The sequence below is a fragment of the Nymphaea colorata genome, chromosome 1 (assembly GCF_008831285.2).
Source record: "Nymphaea colorata isolate Beijing-Zhang1983 chromosome 1, ASM883128v2, whole genome shotgun sequence".
In the NCBI taxonomy this organism is placed as follows: Eukaryota; Viridiplantae; Streptophyta; class Magnoliopsida; order Nymphaeales; family Nymphaeaceae; genus Nymphaea; species Nymphaea colorata.
In genome coordinates this window covers 40,766,186-40,785,409 of record NC_045138.2, presented here as the reverse complement: position 1 = coordinate 40,785,409, position 19,224 = coordinate 40,766,186, and the positions used below count along the sequence as shown (strand labels likewise).

General features: G+C 37.2%; 2 protein-coding genes across 5 annotated transcripts; both read left to right on the top strand.

Annotated features, from left to right (window-relative positions):
* Positions 1–1,789: 1,789 nt before the first annotated feature.
* Positions 1,790–3,863, top strand: LOC116246850 (pentatricopeptide repeat-containing protein At4g02750-like). The gene is made up of 2 exons (XM_031618746.1): positions 1,790–3,497; positions 3,667–3,863. The coding sequence occupies exons 1-2, from the start codon at positions 1,790–1,792 to the stop codon at positions 3,861–3,863; spliced, it is 1,905 nt and encodes a 634-aa protein (XP_031474606.1).
* Positions 3,864–7,697: 3,834 nt separating this feature from the next.
* On the top strand, positions 7,698–14,004 carry LOC116246308 (uncharacterized). 4 transcript variants are annotated; one of them, XM_050075688.1, is made up of 8 exons: positions 7,698–8,265; positions 8,573–8,910; positions 9,477–9,629; positions 11,147–11,239; positions 12,668–12,697; positions 12,845–12,903; positions 13,460–13,553; positions 13,677–14,004. In XM_050075688.1, exons 1-8 carry the CDS (start codon positions 7,824–7,826, stop codon positions 13,890–13,892), a joined length of 1,425 nt encoding a protein of 474 aa, XP_049931645.1. In that variant the 5' UTR covers positions 7,698–7,823; the 3' UTR covers positions 13,893–14,004. The 4 variants fall into 4 exon arrangements, with proteins under 4 accessions (XP_049931645.1, XP_049931647.1, XP_031473991.1 ...); XM_050075690.1 differs by lacking the exon at positions 12,668–12,697; XM_031618131.2 differs by lacking the exon at positions 13,460–13,553 and having other exon boundaries at positions 13,677–13,804.
* The last annotated feature ends 5,220 nt before the right edge of the window (positions 14,005–19,224 follow it).

The window sequence follows — 19,224 nt, the reverse complement described above, 5'->3', positions numbered from 1 at the left end:
ATTATGTTTAAAAGATCGGCCCCTAAAGGCAGAAAATCTTTCCTTGCTTTCGGAACGAATTGATTACGAAATTGTCGATTGCATGCCGGAGAACTTCGTTTTCAACGACTCAAAAGGAAGAAGTTTCTTCAATATTTTATTGCGGAAAACTTCCACGAATCTTCATGGCCGTTGAAAAAGAGGATCCAAAGTACAAAAAACCCTTTCGAAGTTTTTTTTTTTTCCGGCAGACAAAGCGGAGCATTCAATTGCTCCAAAAGCAAAGCACTCCCTTTTCTACCCTGTATTAATGAAACGACCTCGAGATCCCTCTCTTTTTCTTCATGGAAATTTCTGGTAAGGATGGCACAGTTTCCTATGAAAATTCCTTTTCTGCCAAACATTGGTTGGAATAGGTTTCTTGAAGCATTTGTTTTCCAAATTCTGCAGTTACACAAAAAAAGAGTGTGATCATGATATAAAGCTTAATTCTCAAGTTTATTTTCCCAGTTCTAACAGTAAAATGCACTTTTTCAGGGTTAAAAGAGAATGGGAATGTATTAAACTAATGGCCCTAGATGAAGTCGTAATCATGGAATTTTATTGTTTAACCTTTTCCAAAAAAAAAAAAATCAACAAATAGCACAAATAATGCTACACTTGGGATCAGTTTATTCAAACCACTCGTTTGTCAATATTAGTTTTTGAATCGAATGAGGCAGTTGTATGATGCAGACAATCAAGTGAATTAATCAGAAACTAAATTGATGCATGTTTCCATGAAATTCATTAGTACTGAATCAAATCCGATTCAAATCATTTCAATTCAATTCAGATCCAATGCTTCGATCAAGTTGTGATAACACTGATTCAAATCTTTGTAATATACATAATCTTATTTATGGATTCAAATGTAATCCATAAGAAAGTTTATTTTGATGTTCTAAACTACAAAAATCACAAGTGATAAGGTGTGAGTTTGAAACACCACTTAAGAGTTCGATTCTAGAGTTTTTTTGCATTTTCATTACCCATTGTGCATTATCGGCCTCCATCCATAAGCAACATACGTCCATGTAAACCATATTTTCTCTTAGTCCATGTAAATCATATTTTCTCTTAGATGATGATTGATGAGGAACCCCTCAAGAAGTAAAACCCTAATCAATGTTTTTCAAGTGAGTGACAGGGTTATCATCCACTGCACGGCAAGAGGGTCACAATCCTCCCCTCAAACTTTCAAAAAAAAAAAAAATCATGTAAGTTTTTAACAAATTTATTTAGTTCTATACAATAATTTTGAAAAATTATATGTCAGTTGTTGTTAAAATTTTGAATAAAAAATTCCTATCTTTGTGTCTGCCTGACCCATTTGTGCTGTTGATTACCTTCCATTTATGGGTTCCTTCTCAGTTCTTAACAAAACTTGACAGTCAATTTTGATCTGAAGCCTCGTGGATGCTATATTTCTAAGTAACAAATGATGAATGTGCGACACTATAGTTGACAAGTGTATCATTCTCTATTTAGGTTCCGAAGCAAGCAACACCTTGAGATATCCCCTTAAAAAACCCCAATCCGAACAACTGAAACTGTTGAGATTTTAAGAGAACTTGGTCTTGCCAAGAAGGCTTATATTGGTTCTAGATTCAGGTGTATGGATCTTTTCATCAATTTTAGGGAACCAGAATTCTCGGATCCCTAGTCGTTTGAGTAATGATCCAGGACCCAAATTTTTGACGGTTAAGTCAGTTAAAGAACCTCAGATGCTGGTCGCTCAAATGCGAGACGCCCTTGCTTCTCCCTTCACATGCTGGAGGCGCAGAGAGTCCATGGCTCCCTCATCAAGGGCGGCCTCCACGCGCACATCTTCAGATGCAACCTCCTTCTTCAGCTCTACGTCAGTTCGGGTTTCTTGCAGGACGCCCACAGGCTCCTTCTATCTATGCCTGCCTCCAACGCCGTCTCCTGGAATACCGTCCTCTCTGGCTACGTCAAATCCCGGTCTCTTTCCGAGGCGCTTCAATTCTTCCGAAACATGCCGGAGATCGACACCCACAGTCGCAATTCTGTCATTTCTTGCTTCGCCGTTCATGGTTGTTGCTCGGAAGCCATTGCCCACTTCTCTGAAATGCGGCGTAGTTGCTTGAGTCCGGATCGGTTTACGTATTCTACTATTCTCACTGTTTGCGGTTTTGAAGTTGGTCGACAGATTCACGGGTTGGTTTTTAAGTCTGGGGTTGATCATGACGTCTTCACTGCTGCCAATCTTGTGAGGCTGTATGTTGATTACGATAGGTTGGGAGATGCGTACCAAGTGTTTGTTGAAGTGTCTATTAGAGATATTGTTGTCTGGAATGCTCTGATTTCGGGGTTTTCAAGAAATGGGCGTTGTGATGTTTCTTTCAATTTGTTCAAAAAGATGCTTGGTGAGGGAATGCTGCCGGATGCATACACTTTTGCTAGTCTGCTTGATGTATGTGCTGCACAATTGGCTACGAGAAAGGCAGTTCAATTGCATGCTCTAGCTATTCGTTTTGGGATCTCTTGGGATTTGTTCATGTCCAATTGTTTGTTGCATTTTTATTCCAAGTGTGAGAGTGTCTTGGATTTGGTGAAAGTGTTCTCTGAAATGCGGGAAAGAAATGTTGTGTCATGGAGCATACTTATGGCGACGTTAGCTCAGAGTGGGTTTGAGAATAAATCAGTTGAGCTCTTCCACGAAATGGAATCATCAGGGATTAAGCCAAATTCATTCATTTTTGTGGGCGTTTTGGGAGCTTGTGCAAGAATGGCTGCACTTGACAGGGGCAAACAAGTTCATGGACATGTTCTAAGCTTTGGAATGGAGTTGGATGTGATCACAGGGAGTGCCATCATCGACATGTATGCAAAATGTGGAGAGATGGATTCTGCATTAAAACTCTTTAGTGACCTGAACAATAAAGATATTGTTCCATGGAATGGAATGATAAGTGGGTATGCCCAGTGTGGAATGGCTGAGAAGGCCTTGCAACTTTTTGAGGAGATGAAACAATTGGGGACCGTCAAGCCAAATGAAATAACGTTTGTTGCCCTTTTAAGTGCTTGCAGTCATGGAGGTCTCCTTCAAGAGGGTTGCCGCTACTTCGAGTCCATGGTCAGTGATCATGGTATAGAACCAATAGCAGAACATTATGCATGTATAGTTGATCTTTTTGGTCGTGCAGGGCTGCTCAAAGATGCTTTTGACTTCGTGCTGTCCATGCCTTTCGATCCTGATGGTGTGATCTGGACGGCACTTTTAGGAGCATGCAGAAAGCATGGAAATATAAGAATGGCAAGGAATGTCGCTGGACATGCCTTAGCATGTAAACAGAACTCTTCTAGCTATGTGCTTCTTTCAAATATGTATTATGGATCAGGAAGATGGACTGAGGGGTTAGAAGCTAGGCTTCTGATGGACAGAAAGGGAGCTAAAAAGATGACTGGACGTAGTTGGATCAATGTCAGAGGACGTGTGCATTCATTCACTGCAAGTGATAATTCTCATCCACAAGTACAACTGGTTTATGAAATATTAGAAAATTTAAGTTCCCAGATAGTACAAGTGATAAGTTAACGTCTCCTCATGGATCAATTTCTCTGCAACATTTGTTAACATGGTGATTCTGATATTGCATGTTCTGGCAAACCCAAATATTGCAGTCACTCTCAACGAACATTCTTCAAAGCGTATTCCTAGGGTACTTGCATCTATGGCCGTGACAAGGCAGCTTAGCAGATGCAAAAGACTTGCAGAAGCTGGTGTTCGCCACTGCAAGAAACACAACATGGTTGAAGGACCCTCCCAGTCTTTGCACCATCCTCACTGCATCCACCGAAAGAAAGGATGGACGGGATGATTAAAAGTTACCCGAAATGAAATTTTGTGACTCGTCCCTTGTAAAATTTAACTAGTGCAAGAGTGTAGACCATATGTGATGTGCAGATCGTAAGAGGCTGTGAAGTTGAAGGCCCTGTGGATGAAGTTCCAACCCTACCATTATGCTGCCTGAGCTTTTTCTTGGCGTTGTCCTCATAAGGCTCGATGGTTGTTGGGCCAACTCTCGTTTCAAGAAAACAACTGCAAGAAGTAGCAGAATCTACTGTCAATGGCTTTGCTGCCCATGGCGATGTGTTGCCCTACATTTAATGTAATTCACATGCATAAAACGCAGATAAGAACTGAGCTATTGGAAATGGAGGAGATGGTTTGAATTACGTAGAAAGGAAACTAATGCATCCTTTCAGAAAGATGTAACGCGAGATATCTTGTGGTAAAGAACCTCTGACTCTAAGGACATGTCTGATTGCCCCAAAAATGTTCGCGGATGCACAAATCCAAGTGTAGAAGTTTTGGATTTGCCAGTAGATTGACTGAAAATCCAGAAAACCCATAGACAATGAGGGTTGAACCAGGTGTAAAAGTTTGAAATTACTTTATTTGTGCTTGAATGGGTGGAAATATGTTTGAAGGGAAGCATGTACCTCAATCCTCTTCGAAGTAACCATGAAACCCATAAGGTGAACCTCTTAGATCCAAGCTGTTGTGAAATACATTTTCATACAATCTGGTAATTCAGATATGAACAGATTTTCAAATTTGAAGTACGCTTTTGAAGCCTAAACAAGAGTTTTTTTTTTTTGGTACATAGGAGTGGTTTAGAACCACATTAACTAATTATAGCACGAGGTCGAGCTACACCAATCAAATCCTCCTCAATCAATCGCTACAAATGTCCAGGTGGATTGGTAAGAATGGTCACTCCAAAAGGTCTTTGAAAGACTCATAAGGCAAGAAAATATGGACACATATTAACTTCTCTGTGCGTATGACATAAGATACACTCTCAATCTCATCTCAGCAATTCTTGACATTGCTTCACAATCTGGAATAAAGGATCACGAGGCTGCAGTTCGAACCTTGTTCACAGCTAACAAGGAATCTGATTCAACAATAACTTTACGAAAGCCACGTTCCCAGACTAGTTTCTAGATAAATTTCAAACCATGAAGAATAGCAATAAGTTAAGCCTTAGTCATATGACCATAACCCACACGTCAAGTGAAGCCAAATAATCATTCTCCATTATCATTGCGAAATAAACCACCAACCGCTAAGTCTCCTGAATTTGTTTTAGCAGCCGCATCAACATTCAACTTAACAAAACCCACGGGAGGTGACATCCATGCAATAAATGTTTGAACTTTTCGTTGGGATAATTGAAGTTGGGCCATATAGTCTTTGAACTTGTCAATAGAAGCAGCTATGTGAAATAAAACATCATCAGACAAAAAAAACCTTCTTCAAATACAACTCGATTTCGCCACCGCTAAATATGCCAACAAGCGAAGCAAAAGAAAATAGAAGCCATCTTTTGGACAATTCAAATTCAAGTGTAACATGACAACTAAATCTGAATCCAATTCTTACTCCAACTCTATATACTTTACTCAGTCCCATCAATTAGCTAAACCCAACTTCAATCTCAATATTTTTACCTTTAAATGGCCAGGATGGGTTCGGAAGGTTCCATGAGACTATGCTGCCAAAAGATACCCTGAGCGTTGATATCTCGACCTTGATCAACCTAAGGTCCACATACTCCAACGCTTAACCACGTTAGTTTTTACTCTTGTGACACACGTTTGAAAATAGAAATAGCATTTCACTTGAAAACTTTCCAAGTTCTGTAGGCTTCTCGTATTGAACTATGAAGTTAGGAAGGTCAAGCAGTTGAACTGGTGACCATTTCTCAAAATAGATGGCGTTATTGTTCTGGTCATCCCCTAATGAATCGGTTTGCATGCTCTTTTTCTTTTGTAAGTCGAAAGTATATGCAATGTTAGCAAGCCGAAACGAATAATGGAGGGCCTCAACCCAACAACAGGAAATATGGGACACCTTAAAACAAGGTCTGCTTCTATTAAATGAGAACTGCGTGGCTGGTTGAGTAGACGATCCTATCTTTAAGTTGAAACTAAAGCTACATATGTTTAGGAAATTCATTTCAGGTATTTGCGAGTCTCATACTATCCACAAAATAAACTTACTTCTAAGATGGTGATTGGTTTTCCTTAAATTCATTAGATGCGTAGGAAATTGACAAATTCATCCAGCCGCATTGTTATGAACAAGTACATACGCACCTTTTATATATGTGTAGCAAATTACTTTTTGAGTTTAATGTGTCGAATAAATCTACTTTTCTTTGATGAAGTGTTATACTTACTAATGCAAACGTTTTCTAAATGACGAAAGTATACATTTGGTTAGGCAGATGACTATGGCAAGCTGTCAATTATCATTAGATTAATAGAAGAAGGATGTGAATTTGTCGATTGCAGTAAACCAAGGATCAAAATTTGTCAATTGCTTATAAGTTTGAATTTGAAAAAAGAACAACGATAACTACTAGTTTCATTCTTATTTTCCATTTAGACGTACATGCATGAATATTATTGCTGTACAAATCATTTTCTTTCTAATAGAGTTGAAGGAAGGTCAGTTTCTATCTTTGTTGAGGGCAGCAGTAGCCCCTTTCGAAAAATGTAAGCTTGTTTTTCTTTATATTCAAGAAATATGATTAAAATTAGCCTGAATTGGTCGAGTCAAATCCAATCGGTGGTAAATTGACTCATTTCTGTAGCCCACTCAAGGGTCCCATGTGCAAGCTTTTAACCGTCCTTTTTAAATAATTAAAACGGTGGCAGATTGAAGAGTGTTATGTGTTATCACTATTTCTTAATATTTTAAACTCTTTTATACTTTTCCTATATTTTTAATTTATTTTTTAACTAAATTTTTAAATATTTTTTATTCGCAACTGATTCAACTGAACAGGGGAATCCACAGATTCTCCGAACGAACAGCGTAGCGGATTTGGTCTAAGAACCAATTTTTACGAACCCTTCCACTATGCCAACTCTACATTTAAATTAATTATAAATTATAAAAAAGAGTAACTAAGCAGCAGTAAGTTGATCCCTTTAGTAGTAAAAGGAATTAAAATCAACTAGCTCTCAAATGTTGTTTGATGATAAACATTTAGTAACCGTTGCTAAAAGCATCCTGCCACATTAGCAACAGTTATGGTGTAACAACCGTTTACAGTGTTTTTAACGACGGTTTGTACAAACATTTAGCAACGGTTGCTAAAAGCATCATCAAGCATTTGCAACGGTTTATGATGTAACAATAGTTTACAGTGTTTTTAACAATAGTTTTACAAACATTTAGCAACCATTGCTAAAAGCATCATGCCACATTAACAAGAGTTTATGGTGTAACAATAGTTTTTAACACTGGTTTGTAGAGATGTTCAACGAGTCAAACCCGTTCGAGCTTGATTCGATTAAACTCGATTCATAAGTTCAACAAGTCGAGTTCATTTTGATAATACAAGTTTGTAAATGAGTCGAGTTCTAATTAGATGAACTCAACCCGATTGAACTCGTTTAATATTAATACTGATCTTTGTAATTACAAAAAACTTAAAATTATTTGAATAAAATGTAAAAATTTTAATCATAAGATATAAATTAAGGAACACGAGCTTGAACGAGTCGGAGCTAAATAAATCTTGCATGATAATATTGATAAACAATTGGGATTTTCTTCAACTCAATTTGAAAAAGAAAAAAACAAAGAAAAATACTTCACGCGCCGACCGCCATTCAGAATTTCCCTCGGGATCATTTTTTTCCCTCGGCTTTTCTCTGGTGGAGAGAGAGAGAGAGAGAGAGAGAGAGCGATTGCTCTACGAGCTCCTCAGCTTAGAAAGAAAGGAGGGAGGGAGGAAGAAGATAGAAGCTTCATCCAGATGAACGCGATTCCAAACGGTTCTTGGGCTCTCTCACCCACGGCATTCAAGAAGCTCGGCCCTTCCAAAACCTTCAATTCTTTCTCTTTGAGCCAGGGAACCAAGCTACCCTACACTTCTATCTCTGCCAGTGCCGCGGACAATGGACAGAGTTCCTCTTCTTCTGAGGAGTCGGAAGCTGCTGATCCCGTGAAACGAGCGTTTGAGAGAGCTAAGGCGTACAAGAAAGTGAAGGCGCAGAGGTCCGACCCGAGTACCTCCACGGTGCCTGAAAATCTGGTCTCGAATCATTTGAACCAAGGGAATAAGAATGACGGGGACGCATCGTCGAGTTCTGGCGAAGGTGGCGATGGAAACGTCCCTCTCTCTGTTAAAATCGCGATGAAGAAGGCCAGGGAATACGCGAAAGAGAAGGGTGGCCTAGAAAATGGTGGTCGCAATGGTATGGTGTCAGAATAATTGTGCTCTCATTTTGAATCTTATATGTATTTTTGCACTGTGGGTAGTGTTAGTCCATACTTTACGGCCTTTCCTGAAGACGAACTGCATGTCAATATCTAGGTGCTAATCTTGGGTATCATTGGTTATGGACTATAAATTATAATGCCAGAATGGTTGCATAAATTCGTGAAAACTAGCTGCATGTCAATTTAGGGTTCGATTTTGATCGCCACCAACTCTTATCACGTCTGCACTATGTTGGTTTCTGCTGAGCTATGTTGGCGTAACTCTGAAAATTTTATAATTAGGGGCGTCTATCGACGGGAAGAAAGAACGGGAGGAAGATACTGTTGAGGAGGGTTCTAGTGATAAGAAGGTAGGGTCTATATCACGACTAGATTTTTTGGGCCTCGACTTTGCCGATAAGAAGAGCGGCAGGGGGCTTCCGGCAGGTTTGGTTCCGGTGGACGATCCCTTTCCTTCAGGAGAATTGCCTGAAGTGGAGATAATTGTGGGAGATCAAAGCAAGTTTGGTATTCCAACAGGATCAGAGCCTCCAGCCAAGGAAGATGAAAATGCCGACTTATACAAGCCTAAGGTCTCAACATGGGGTGTCTTTCCTAGGCCAAGCAATATTTCAGAAACGGTATGATAATTTATCGTAATTTTTTCTTGATGTGATATTACTAATATAAATTGATGATTCGCTGAATATGGCATTTCGTCGATTTTCTAGCTTATCCTTGCGTTTATACCTCCAATAAGCTCATCTGGAATACCTATTAATGTTTATAGATGACGACATAAAAAATGAACTTGTAATTGCATGGTTGTGCTTTGTTATTCGGAAAATCACTCAGATAAAGAAATTCATGCTGTTTTAGAATTTATCAATTGAAACCTTCAGAATTTAGAGGCTCGATTCTCTAATTTTCTAGCACATGTTTTTTTCCTCAATTCAAAGCATACAACTTAAATATCTTAACTTCCGGCAAAGTGATCTTAGTTTTAATCTGTTTCTTGGTTCTCACCCATGACTACCTATGACTTATGTATTTCCTCTCTAATATTTCATACCACCCGCTGCATTCATGATATGATTGCACTTCTTGGGTTGCAGTTTTGCAGATATGCAGGTTTAGGAATTACCTATTTTGGTTTACAGATTGTTGCTTACAGTTGATTGACCATCTTTCCCTTTTCTATGTGCAGTATGGTGGAGGAAGAACCATTCGTCCTGGACAGGTGCTTGAGTCTGCTGAAGATAAAGCCGCAAAAGAAGCACAAACACGCAAATTGCTCTCAGAATATAAAGTCAAAATGGGGCTGAATATTGATCCAAAAACAAAATTAGAGTGTGAAAAGGTTTGTTGGCAAAGAGAGTTGGAAATCTTTTTTTTTCTTTGATCTTGACTGAGGCCTGATATGTTCAATTAATGTGCTCAAATGTGGCTACTAGACTTGGCACCATTTGCATCTTTTGTGTTAAATTTTTTATTCTTAATGCTCTTAAGATAGAGAGGAATTTATCCCTCAGTTTCATCTTTTAAATACTTGCAGTTGGAACTTCTTGCCTTTGAAGGTACAGTGATACTCTTTCACTTTGTAACCATAGAATAGTACCAACCTCCTCTTTAACCAAATATTAGGTTTACGGCATGACAGATGAAAATGAAAATATTGTCATTTAGTCTAAATTTCTTAGTTAGCTCTGTGCATCCTACTTTACCCAGATTTCTACTTACTATCTATCTATAATACTAATATTAATTTGACTAAATCCACTGGACTATTGTAGTATATTCGAATAGCAACCTGAAGATTTTTTGGATCCTATTAAGGCTCTTTGAATTGTTCAAGCAGGGAGACCTCTAAATTGAGAACTTAAAGTTTTCTGTGTCCATTAGAACTGGAATGAACCTGTACCATCCAGATATGGATACACGTTGCTAATGCATGTATGGATGGCTTGCAAGATGTTGTCTGTATGGACTCTATGGAGCCTTTCACATTTCATTTGAACTCTGACTTCATATTGGATCTTACTTGAACCTTTGTATTGTTTAATTACGTAAATGTCCTTGGTCATTTTGGAATCTGTTTCTTCTCAATGGCTATGCTAGACCAAACTAATTTATTTTTCTCATAGTGGATAATGGGTGATCTATGGTCTCTGAGTTTGTATTATGTAGTGATCACCTTTAGGCTTTATATTGAAAGTTGAAACAATACAACCCCACCTTTTATATCAAGTTGCTATCAGGTTCACTATGAAGTGTATGATAAATGAGTTTGCTTTTGCAAGCCATAACAAACGATGAAGTGCTTTGGGCAATTACAATGACGGAAGAATCTTTTATGGGTGAATTTTGTCCAAGGAACAGTTTACAAAATATTCTGACCTAAGTATTGCTGGCTTTGAGTGTTTTGGGGTCTGTATGTTCATGGAGGCTTTTATAGTCAAGCCACCAAACTCGTTATACTTTTTGGTTTAGCAGGAAAGCAATATATTATATTACATACTGGTCCATCTAGGTAGTGGAGCACCTTGACCTTTTTATGATCAGTGCTCATTCTCCACATGCTATGTTTTGATTTGTATCTCTTCCATGTGCATGCATAATGATAATTTAGGTTAAGGTAACCTATAAAACAAACAGTAGCCTGGTTCAGCTTTCGGGGTTGATGTCTTAAGTTTCCATTGGAAATGAAGAATCCTGTTTTTTCATGAAAATGTGTTGTTTATTTATCAGCAATGAAGATCATCCTGTGCATTACCACTGGTCTATCTATAAATGCCATGCCTGTATCGTCTATAAATGTATGTCAACTCTCAAGTTGATATCAGCATATTGGCTATGAACTGTCTGTATTATTTCCAGGCCTTGGAAGATGGGAATAGCTTGATGGAACGTGGAAAGCTTGAAGAAGCCATCAATTATTACGAGAGGATAATGAACAATTTGGTCTTTCAGGTATCCCTTAAGAACTTTCATTGTATTTCAGCCACTGCATCTTCACTTCTGGAAACCCGATTGTTCTGTTCTGCCTATCTTTTTTCTGGAACCCTTCATTGTTTCTCCCTAACAGCATAACCGGTTTAAGTTGATGTTTTCCTATTTGATTTTATTATTGCCATTTTGGCAAGGGCAATCATGGAATTAAACATTTATGTATGTGTATGTGCATGCATGTGTTGTATGTATATATGTACATTATATATGTGTTATATATATGTGCATTTGTGTATTACATAATATATGCATTTATATATGTATATATTTTCATATTTACACATATATTGGTGCATTTGTTGATCCAATTTTTGGTATATGTGTTTGATTTTGTGAAATGATATTAGACATGAATCATATGTCTATCGTTTGTTGCTGTAAATACTAAAGATATATATGACATTGACAGACATACTCATTATGATCTATAGTAATTGCTATTATTGCTCCATTTAGCTGCATATGTACTATAGCAATCACACAGTCTGCAAAAGGTACTCATGGAAGCTTTTTGGCTCTTTTCATATTTTCTATTTAGGCATAGACCACCAACTCAAGGTTTGGTAACGTGGTATTGTTTTTGCATCTTTCTCTCTCGTTTGTCTGTGTTGTGTAATAGACACACACACACACGAGATCCATAGTGAATGGACTATCAATTTGATCGGCTGCCTTAAAACTTGCACATAAACAGTAACTTTTTGAAATTAAACTTTTAGCTGTCATCCACCTCAGAGTTATTTTAAAATGGTGGGCTTAACTGTTCGTTGAAAGGGATAAGATGACCCACACTGTTTCTTATAGTTTCTATATTTTCTAGTTCTAGTAGTCTGCGACTCTACAAGCCCCTTCATCCCACCCCACACACCTCCTCCCCACCCCCCCTTAGAAAAAAAAACACCAAAAGCAAAACCCTTTTTATGGTCAAACTTCAAATTTGGATAATTTGGTCGTCCACCATCCCATGGTCCTAATAAAGAGTCTTACTTTGTCAAGAATTAGTAGCATTTCTGGTAAAAACCAGACCACTTTGTTTAGCAATTTCTGCATGAAATTTTCATATAGATTTTTTTATTGTGATACCTGTGCAACAAGGAGAGGAGATAAAATCAAATAATATTGGGTTGGTTCACTATTGCTGTAGGGAAAATCAAATAATATTCTTGTAGCATTGTCCAATAGAGAAGAAGATGGCCACATAACTAATGTTTTACCTTCAGTTTTCGTGCTAAAGTGTTTTCTTCTTTTTTTTTTTTGGGTGAGCCTCCTATTCCGTGGACTTTGGATTATAAAAAACTGGAACACAATCTTGCTGGTATTAAGAATTTAGATAGATTGTCATCTCTTGAATCTAATTATTTTGCAATCCTTGAAAAATTACTGCCCCAGATAACAATGAGAATGGCTGTGCAAGAACAGGTAAATGTTCCTGAACCTTGCTGTTTAGATCTCTGCTTCTTTTGTTGCAGTATTCATTAGTGGTACCTTCTGATGCAGTTATATTTCATCTTGAATCCTCAGATTGCCTAATGTGATTTTGAACTATGTGTGTTTTACTTTTTCCAGACCGAGCTTCACGGATTTGCCGCTCTCCAGTGGTCTATATGTCAAGATTCACTTAGTAGGTATGCCTTTGAATTATCCAGGGTCTGAAACTCTGATATTTTGACTGGCGAAAGTTTCAGCATTAACTTTTGATAATATGTTGCGTAATCTCTCTCTCTCTCTCTCTCTCTCTCTCTCTATTATCTCTGTGTGCGTGAAACATGCACGTGCATATTTACAATTTCTTAATGCTTTGATCCATTTGTTGTGTCCTTGTACCCTTCATTCCTTGTAGATCAAATGTTTTAATAGCAGAGTGGCATTTGGCAAGAATCTGTGGCTAACATTTCATATCATGCTAGTTCTTTCAGAAAGCTTTGAGACTTAAGTTTTAGGACATTCAGAACAATTTCTTGCGTCTTTACCTTATCCTACTAGTTTGTTAAAATGTGAGACAAATAGACGTTGTGGGTTTATTGGCAAGACAGTGCATTGGAAGAAAGCATTAAAAAAGTAGGTGAGATACACATGATTAAATACGATAACTCAGACTTCATGATTTCTGCATCTTATTTTGCTTCTTCTATGGGCCTTGTCCAAGTTTCTTTCTTAATAGAGATTTGAGATGTAAGGTAGGTCTGACAAGGCTCGAGTTATGTACGAGAAGCTTCAATCTCACCCAAATACCCAAGTGAGAAAAATGGCAAAGCAGTTCATGTTTGGATTCCAGGTACCACTTGCGTGTAAATCTTACCACTTCGTTCTCATGTACTGTTCCCCCTTGTTTGAAACTCTATCATCCATGACTCCTGATTTTTTTTTTTTTTCATTAAACATGACAACCTTATTGCAGGCCATGGAAATGATGAAGGTTCGTAGCTTGTCTACTTCTCCTAAAGCAACAGGCTTTCAGAACTATTTTGATGCATTTGTTGATGATCAATCTAACTACTCGATTCCTAAAGAGGAAAAAGAAGATGGTATGATCATGGAGGTTGTTCCATATTTCATCTTTCTTCTTACTCCTATTGTTTTCTTGCTACTTATTGCTGTGAGAAAAATAGCATGACTTGCTTCCTTGATTTTGGATGTACAAGTTTGTATCATTGATGTATCATTCTTTTTTGGCTCAGTTTTCATAAAATGCTATGATCATGGAGACTGTTCCATATTTCATCTTTCTTCTTACTCTGTTATTGCTGTGAGAAAAATAGTATGACTTACTTGCTTGATTTTTGGATGTACAAGTTTGTATCATTAATAAATCATTCTTTGGCTCAGTTTTTAGTTTCACTTCATCTTCATGAAGAGGCCGCATGTCTTGTTGCAGCCATCAATTCTTTATGCTTTTTATTTCATCTCATTGATTCCCATCTATTACATAATCATGGTGGGAACTTGATGTCATTGTGCTTTCTCATTTCCAAATTATTTTTCAATTTTAAGTTGTTACATAAGTTACTAAATTTCCTTCCGATATTTTATATCAGTCCTGTAAAGTTTCTCTTATCTCTTAACTTGGTCTTTTAGAATATGATACAGATAATATCTTTTGTGTTATTCCTCTCTGTTTTAAATGTGAGTTTTAGTTTTTAAGTTAATCTATGATTCAATAACCAAGTTTTTTTTCTTATTTGTGTAATGGTTCAAAACTTCAAAATTTCTTTTGGTGTGCTCTCTTTAGCACACAATTCTGAATAATGTTCGAGAGTGTGGTACTGAATAGAAATTGGTTTCCTCATTCAATCTTCTTTCCCCTCAATTTGCCTTTTTAAATCTTTAGGATACAGCTGATACAGAGTTGGATCTCATCATCTTATCTTGTTTATCTTACGTCACGTGGTTTCTGTTCTACGAGATATGACTGATTCTCATATATGGTAATCGAGAATCATCTGAGATGAATTGAGTCTATAACTGTTGTGGCAATTGTTTAACTGCAATTCTTCCTGGATGTTATCAAAGATTGATTCATACTAACTGATAGGGAATCTAGCCATGCCTGTATGTACTGAAAAGATTAATTGTCAAAGTCTACGAAGTCTCTATTTTTGGGAGTTGAATATTAATTACGTTTGTCATCCGTTTATAGTTTTGACAATCTGATTCACTGACAAGTTGCTGTGTAAAAGAAGAAGCTTCATCGTCACCATTATCATGTGTACACGACCTGTTTAACATGAATCAGATGCTTTAAGTTCTCCAATCTGTTAGTGTAGACAAGCAAAAGACAACAGTTTAACCAGCATCGCTAAAATGGAAAATTTCCATTATGGGTAAGTACATCTTAACTTGCTATGTCTTAATTTTACTTCAGTAACTTGGATGCCACTACGTGATGTTTTTGCCGATCTATGTTGTGCCTCCTCCTCTGAGAACATGTTAGGGCTTGCTCGAGAAACTCTGAAATGGGGTTTGAGATTTTTCTGTGGATACGGATAGGCATGTAGACTGCACGTTCCAAATTATTCACAAAGATGTGTTTATAATCACTACATATGCGGTTGACCTTGCGTGATCGTTAAAAAAGCTACTAGTATTATTTTATCAACATATCGACCCTTACACCCGACGCCTCTGGATTCAGCCGTTTCGTTGTCGTCCCCTCCGCCGTCAACATATTATATACACGTAAACATGATCATGCGAATCTACCCAACAAAAAAATGTCGATCTTCATGAGTGGTTTAGTCATTGAACAAAATTTATTTTCACTTTTGATATTTTCTTTACGGTAACATGTGAATCGCAAGTCAAAAGGAAATGGGTCCCGCACTGCGAATTATATTTTGTGGGGTTGAAATTAATCGAAATCACGTGCGAGGATGAGATCCAGGTATGGATAGTCAGAAAAAACTGATATGTTGCGGTATTAGCCGATATTTTAAAGGTGGTCTTCACAATGAAAATTTGAATATCCAACATGGGCTAGTCGGAGTTTCTCCATTCTCATGTAGCCCTGTTCATTGGTTGATCTATTCTGTTCTGACCTCTGGACATGCTTTCAGGGTTTTCCCACTTGGACATGATTAATAGATGAAACTTATTCGCTTCATATATTGTTCATTAAGAATCCAATGCTCTTTAATCATTCTCTCTCTCTCACCGACGCTGTGGGGGCAAAGGCATCCATCATGATGCAAAGACGTTAAACTCTCTCTCTCTCTCTTTTTCTCATATACGATTTTTTTTTCAACTTCATGACTTAATAAGAATTCAAATGTAACAAGAATGGTTATTGCTCACTGAAGACCAAAGTAAACTGTTCCTTTTCCAGATCGGTGGGATCCTTTCTCCAGCTTACCTGAAACTTGATGTGTCAACCAAATTTAAAGTACTGTAATTTTACAAATTCAACCATAGGTGGTCATAATAATTGCTTGTCGTAAATTAATATGTCCAAACTAAATATACTTTAGCTTGTTTTTCAATTTCCAGACTCTCTTCGGTGTAGCCAAAAGGGGCGGGGCGGGGCGTAGAGTAGTTGGTCGGACATGAGGTGTGTATTAGGCATATCTCTTGTTTGATTCTCATGGAGTGCTATCCCTCGCCTCAGGAGCACTATCAAGTATGGGTGCTCTGCGCACTTAATCAGATTTATTAAAGGGCTCTGACTTGCAAAGCAACTTTTTTCAAAAATGATTTTCTTTTTTCTGTTTGGTAAGCTGAAGTGTCAGCCATTATAACTGCAAATTTAACATGAGCGATTGCTTCCCAAGCACAATTACCACCATGCAGGCCACATGAGTCAATTAGAAGAAATTGCTCTTCTTTTCTACCCTCATGACTTGCCATTGGCCTTTAGTGACCCTAGTCAAGCCATGTTGTTGTCCATATCTTTAAGAAGTTAACAATTATTTTGGAATGTAATAAAGACAAAGATGACAGCCTAGAGGGGAGGCATGACCAGTGTCACAGAACAGCCATATGTGAAATACATGCTTGTCTCATGAAACTGTCAAGAATGTGAAGGGGTCTTGGTGCTCAGATGTTTGGATAAAGGGGAAGGCTCACCCTTCTCTTGGAACATAACTGAGTTTCTACGGACCTGTGAGCCCACAGTATGTCAGGTCACAAAGTTCCAACACTAGTCACATCTCGACACAGGCACATGAACTTGTTCCTGCTTGCTTGCAGGCCCTATTTAGTAAGGGAATGGCCATTTTAAACCAGATTCCCTCGACTTTGAAATATGTACTGTTGGATGTCCCATGTTTGCTGGATAGTTAAAATTTAAAAATTTATGGCTAAAAAATAGTGGGTAGAAGTATTCTGGTAAATGTCGTTCTTGTATTTTTAATGATGAGGTTTTTTTCGTGTATTTTTTTGGTGAAGTTATTTTTTATAAAATTCAGAGAAATTTTTGAGAAAAAACAAGAACATTAGAAAATTTGATAAAAATAATAAAAAGACATCAGAGAAAACAAATAATGTTTTAATGATGACAAGTAACTTTATTTCAGTTTAAATTTGAATGTACGATGATGTACGATGATAATGATGTAAAAAAACAAGGAAAAAAACAAAAAAAGGAAAAAAAGTGGGATAAAGACGCAATCAAAATCCAAAAAGTAGAATTTATTTTTTCCTTTAAGAAAAAGGTATTTTCTTGGTTTTTTTTCATTAATATTTCCAAATTTTTTAAAATATCGTGATATCTGCAACAGTGGTTATAAGAGCATTACCTATTATTCTGGTATAACAACAGATTATTTGACTGTTAGCAAGTGCTTATAACGGCGAGTTTTTAATTTTTAGCCATCCTCTGCAACTTTTCACTGTTAGGTGCATCTGACAATTTTCGTATTTCTTGCATCGAATTTGAAAACAGACAGAGGGAAGGGTAAAAATATTCTTACAGTAGTTATGAACTCTCGTGTGCCGAGGAACAGAACATTTTTACACCATTCATGAATCCTTGAGTGCTGCTTCCATTGGGAGGCGAATTCGGTAGGAAAGATGCTTTCGACCTCCTGTGAAGGGAAGAAAGTATGGTAATCGACAGCATTTGATTCCATAGGTCCCATTCTTTCCTACCTTACTCTTTCTCATATATATATATATATATATTTATTGGCGGTAGCTTTCATGGGCCTCCACTGGAGATTTGGGTTCACTTCTTGGGATTATCAACGGCGTTGGGAATATGTTCTAATAGCGCTACCAACTTCAATATCTTTGAAAATGGTGAATGATCAATAAATAAAACTCACCTCATTTCTCAATGTGGATGTGGTCATTAGCATTCTAACACTTTCACACAATTGGCCGCCTCCTCCCACTGGAACATGTCCATGTTGTTCCTCCTATAACGGATGCATACGAACACTTGTCTGTGAGTCTTTATATCCGTCAGACTTCTTAAAATAGATTATCAATGTATATTTTTATAATCTTATAAATATGATTTTTGAGCTTTAAAAGTGTTATTTGTTCATTCAAAAAATTAATAAATTTGTAAAACACTAAAATTTTGGTAGTCAAAAATAATTTTTTTTTTTCACAAAAATAGGTTGATCTAAAATATGTATTCTGCTAAATTAGCCTTCATGATCTTTTGTTTAAATTTAAGTGGTATCTTGTTTTTGGTTCCCCTTCAAATTAGTCTTTTGTGTGTGCCTGCACATGTGTGCCTGTGTGTGTGTGTGTGTGTGTGTGTGTGTGAGAGAGAGAGAGAGAGAGAGAGAGAGAGAGAGAGAGAGAATAGTGCCACTTTAACTTTTTTACTAATGACAATTTGATTTTTTTTTATAGCTTCATCCCAGTGCCTAGATATTTTGCCTGAGAGGAAACAAGGAAGTGGGTAGGTATCATTTTAAACTACAGAAATAATTTCCAACTTGAAAAATTGAAGATATGGGCACTCAGAAAAAGTCATTCAATAGTTCAAATTGTTATTTAACTGGTGTAACTAGCGAGTCTTTCTTTTTTCATTTTTAACAATCTGCACTCATTTTCTTGCAATATCTACCAAATGTGATCTCCTTATCCAAAACATTTCACATAAAACTTACATTCTTCTCATGAGCGCAAATAAATCCTCCTAAGAATTTAAAAATCAACGGTCTGTTTTCTTTCTACAACTTATAAAAGGCATCTTACATGTTTAAGAAATACAACTTCATCATTCAGTCTACATAATCACAAATGCTTTCAGTTTTTTTAATAATTGGCAACATATAAAGTGGTATAATCCTGGTGAGGAAGATGGTTAGCAACCATCGGAAAAGAGGACCGAAGGTCTCCTCTCATTCCACCAGCCCTCACAGTCCTGGGCCCTTGGGATCTTACGATACTTGGTCCTTGGGTATAATACTGGTGATTTTATTGTTTTGTTTATAATTCAGAAGAATAGTACCTATGAGAATTGAAGTAAAGATACACCTTTTATGCAACTGCAC

Excerpts from the sequence above, each read along its gene's own strand:
- LOC116246308 (XM_050075688.1), top strand. The coding sequence starts at position 7,824 with ATGAACGCGATTCCAAACGGTTCTTGGGCTCTCTCACCCACGGCATTC. Across the intron at positions 8,911-9,476 it reads CAAGCAATATTTCAGAAACG|TATGGTGGAGGAAGAACCAT; the intron begins GTATGATAATTT and ends TTCTATGTGCAG. Across the intron at positions 11,240-12,667 it reads TGAACAATTTGGTCTTTCAG|ATAACAATGAGAATGGCTGT; the intron begins GTATCCCTTAAG and ends TTACTGCCCCAG.
- LOC116246850 (XM_031618746.1), top strand. The coding sequence starts at position 1,790 with ATGCTGGAGGCGCAGAGAGTCCATGGCTCCCTCATCAAGGGCGGCCTC. Across the intron at positions 3,498-3,666 it reads TGTGCATTCATTCACTGCAA|TCACTCTCAACGAACATTCT; the intron begins GTGATAATTCTC and ends CAAATATTGCAG.